The sequence below is a fragment of the Gossypium hirsutum genome, chromosome A04 (genome assembly GCF_007990345.1).
Source record: "Gossypium hirsutum isolate 1008001.06 chromosome A04, Gossypium_hirsutum_v2.1, whole genome shotgun sequence".
NCBI classification, from domain to species: domain Eukaryota; kingdom Viridiplantae; phylum Streptophyta; class Magnoliopsida; order Malvales; family Malvaceae; genus Gossypium; species Gossypium hirsutum.
This window is the reverse complement of record NC_053427.1, coordinates 11,769,609-11,771,735: the sequence shown is the minus strand read 5'-3', so window position 1 is coordinate 11,771,735 and position 2,127 is coordinate 11,769,609. Positions and strand designations below refer to the sequence as shown.

At 39.4% G+C, this 2,127-nt stretch overlaps 1 protein-coding gene across 1 annotated transcript; it reads left to right on the top strand.

The window, feature by feature from the left end:
* Positions 1 to 392: 392 nt before the first annotated feature.
* LOC107948019 (uncharacterized) lies at positions 393 to 1,223 on the top strand. The gene is made up of 3 exons (XM_016882502.1): positions 393 to 644; positions 747 to 998; positions 1,131 to 1,223. The coding sequence occupies exons 1-3, from the start codon at positions 393 to 395 to the stop codon at positions 1,221 to 1,223; spliced, it is 597 nt and encodes a 198-aa protein (XP_016737991.1).
* Positions 1,224 to 2,127: the final 904 nt, after the last annotated feature.

Sequence of the window (2,127 nt, the reverse complement as noted above, 5' to 3'; positions counted from 1 at the left end):
AATTAACTGAGAAATGTGACCCTATATTTCACCTTCTCAAAAAACACAACTCAGGTATGTAGGATGATGAGTGCCAGAAAACCTTTGACAAGATTAAACAATATTTGTGTAATCCCTCATTGCTAACGCCATCTAGTCCTAGTAGGCCATTGATACTGTATTTGGCAGTATTTGACAATTCAATAGGATGTGTACTCGGCCAACACTATGAGATAGGAAAGAAAGAAATGGTGATATATTACCTCAGTAAGAAATTCACTGAATATGAAATGAGATACTCGCTAATTGAGAAATTATGTTGCGCTTTGGTTTGGACCACTCAGAGACTGAGGCAGTACATGTTGTACCATACGACTTGGTTAATATCGAAATTGGACCCTTTAAAGTACATGATGGAGTCAACTGATTTGAGTGGAAGGATAGCCCGATGGCAAATTCTGCTTTCTGAATTTGACATAGTTTATGTAAACCAGAAGGCTGTGAAAGGGAATGCAATAGCAGATTTTCTAGCCAGTAGAGCTTTAGAAGATTACGAGTCTTTAAACATTGATTTCCCTAATGAAGATCTAATGTATGTGGCAACTACCAAAGAAGACACTCCAGAAGGTCATCCTTGGAAACTGAATTTTGACGGAGCATCAAACGTCATTGTTAATGGAATTGGGGCAGTCCTGATATCCCCAAGTGGAGATCATTATCCATTCACTTGCAAGTTGGATTTTGATTACACAAACAATATGGAATAGTACAAGGCATGTATCATGGGAATCCGTGCATCCATAGAGTGTAAAATCAAGGTGTTAGAGGTGTATGTGGATTCTGCACTGGTAATCTATCAGCTCAAAAGTGAATGGGAAATAAGAGACCCAAAGTTGATCAACTATCGAGAGCTAGTTTTGGATTTAATCAAGGTGTTTGATGATATCACTTTCCGCTACCTCCTGCAAGATGAAAACCAAATGGCTGATGTCTTGGCTACGTTAGCTTCTATGATCAGAGTAAATAAACAAAAAAATATGAAGCTGATCCAGATGAGTATTTGTGAGGCTCCAGCTCATTGCTACAATATCAACGAAGAAGAAGAGAGAGATGATTATCCTTGGTATCATGATATTCTACAATATGTGAAGAACAATAAATACCCTGATCAGGCAACTGAAAATGATAAGAGAACGTTGAGGAGGTTGGCTAGTGGCTATGTCTTAGACAGGGAGATCCTGTAAAAGAGGAGGAAAGATCAGGGGCTGCTAAGATGTGTTGACGCTGTTAAAGCTAAGAAAATCCTGGAAGAAGTCCATAAAGGTGTCTGCAGGACATATGCCAATGGGTTCACAATGGCCAGGCAAATCATGAGGTTCAAGTATTACTGGTCCATGATGAAAGGAGATTGCATCAGTTATGCCAAAAAGTGTCATAAATGCCAAATTTATGGAGATAAGACCCATGTGCCTCATTCACCTCTTCATGTTATGACTTTTCCATGGCCTTTCAAATGTAGGGCATGGATGTCATTGGGCTAATTTCACCGAAAGCTTCTAACGGACATCGATTCATCTTCACGGTCATCGATTACTTCACCAAGTGGGTAGAGGCTGCTTTATATGCCAATGTTACAAAGTTGGCGGTCAGTAAGTTCTTGAAGAAAGAGATCATATGTCGATATGGCATGCCAAAAAGGATCATATCAGACAACGCGTTAACTTTGAATAATAGCATGATAGTGGAGGTCTGCAGTCAGTTCAAAATTAAGCACCACAACTCGTCACCATGTCGCCCAAAAATGAATGGTACAGTTGAGGCGGCTAATAAAAATATCAAGAAGATCATGGGGAAGATGATTGAGACCTACAAGGATTGGCATGAAAAGTTACCATTTGCTCTTTATGCCTATCGATCATCCATCAAAACTTTTATCGGGGCAACACCTACTCACTGATTTATTGGATGGAGGTAGTTTTACCCATTGAAGTCAAAATTCCTGCTTCTGGGTTTTATCAAAGTTGAAACTGGACGAAGTAGAATGGATCCAATCCCGATATGATCAGTTGAACTTGATTGAAGAAAAGAGGCTAAAGGTTCATCATGGTCAAATGTACCAAAAGCGAATGATGCGAGCTTACGACAAAA

Bases quoted from the DNA above. Each gene is read 5' to 3' on its own strand.
- LOC107948019 (XM_016882502.1), top strand. From the start codon at position 393: ATGGAGTCAACTGATTTGAGTGGAAGGATAGCCCGATGGCAAATTCTG. The intron at 645-746 runs GTCATTGTTAAT...AATATGGAATAG, and splicing joins ATTTTGACGGAGCATCAAAC to TACAAGGCATGTATCATGGG. The intron at 999-1,130 runs GTAAATAAACAA...CAATATGTGAAG, and splicing joins CGTTAGCTTCTATGATCAGA to AACAATAAATACCCTGATCA.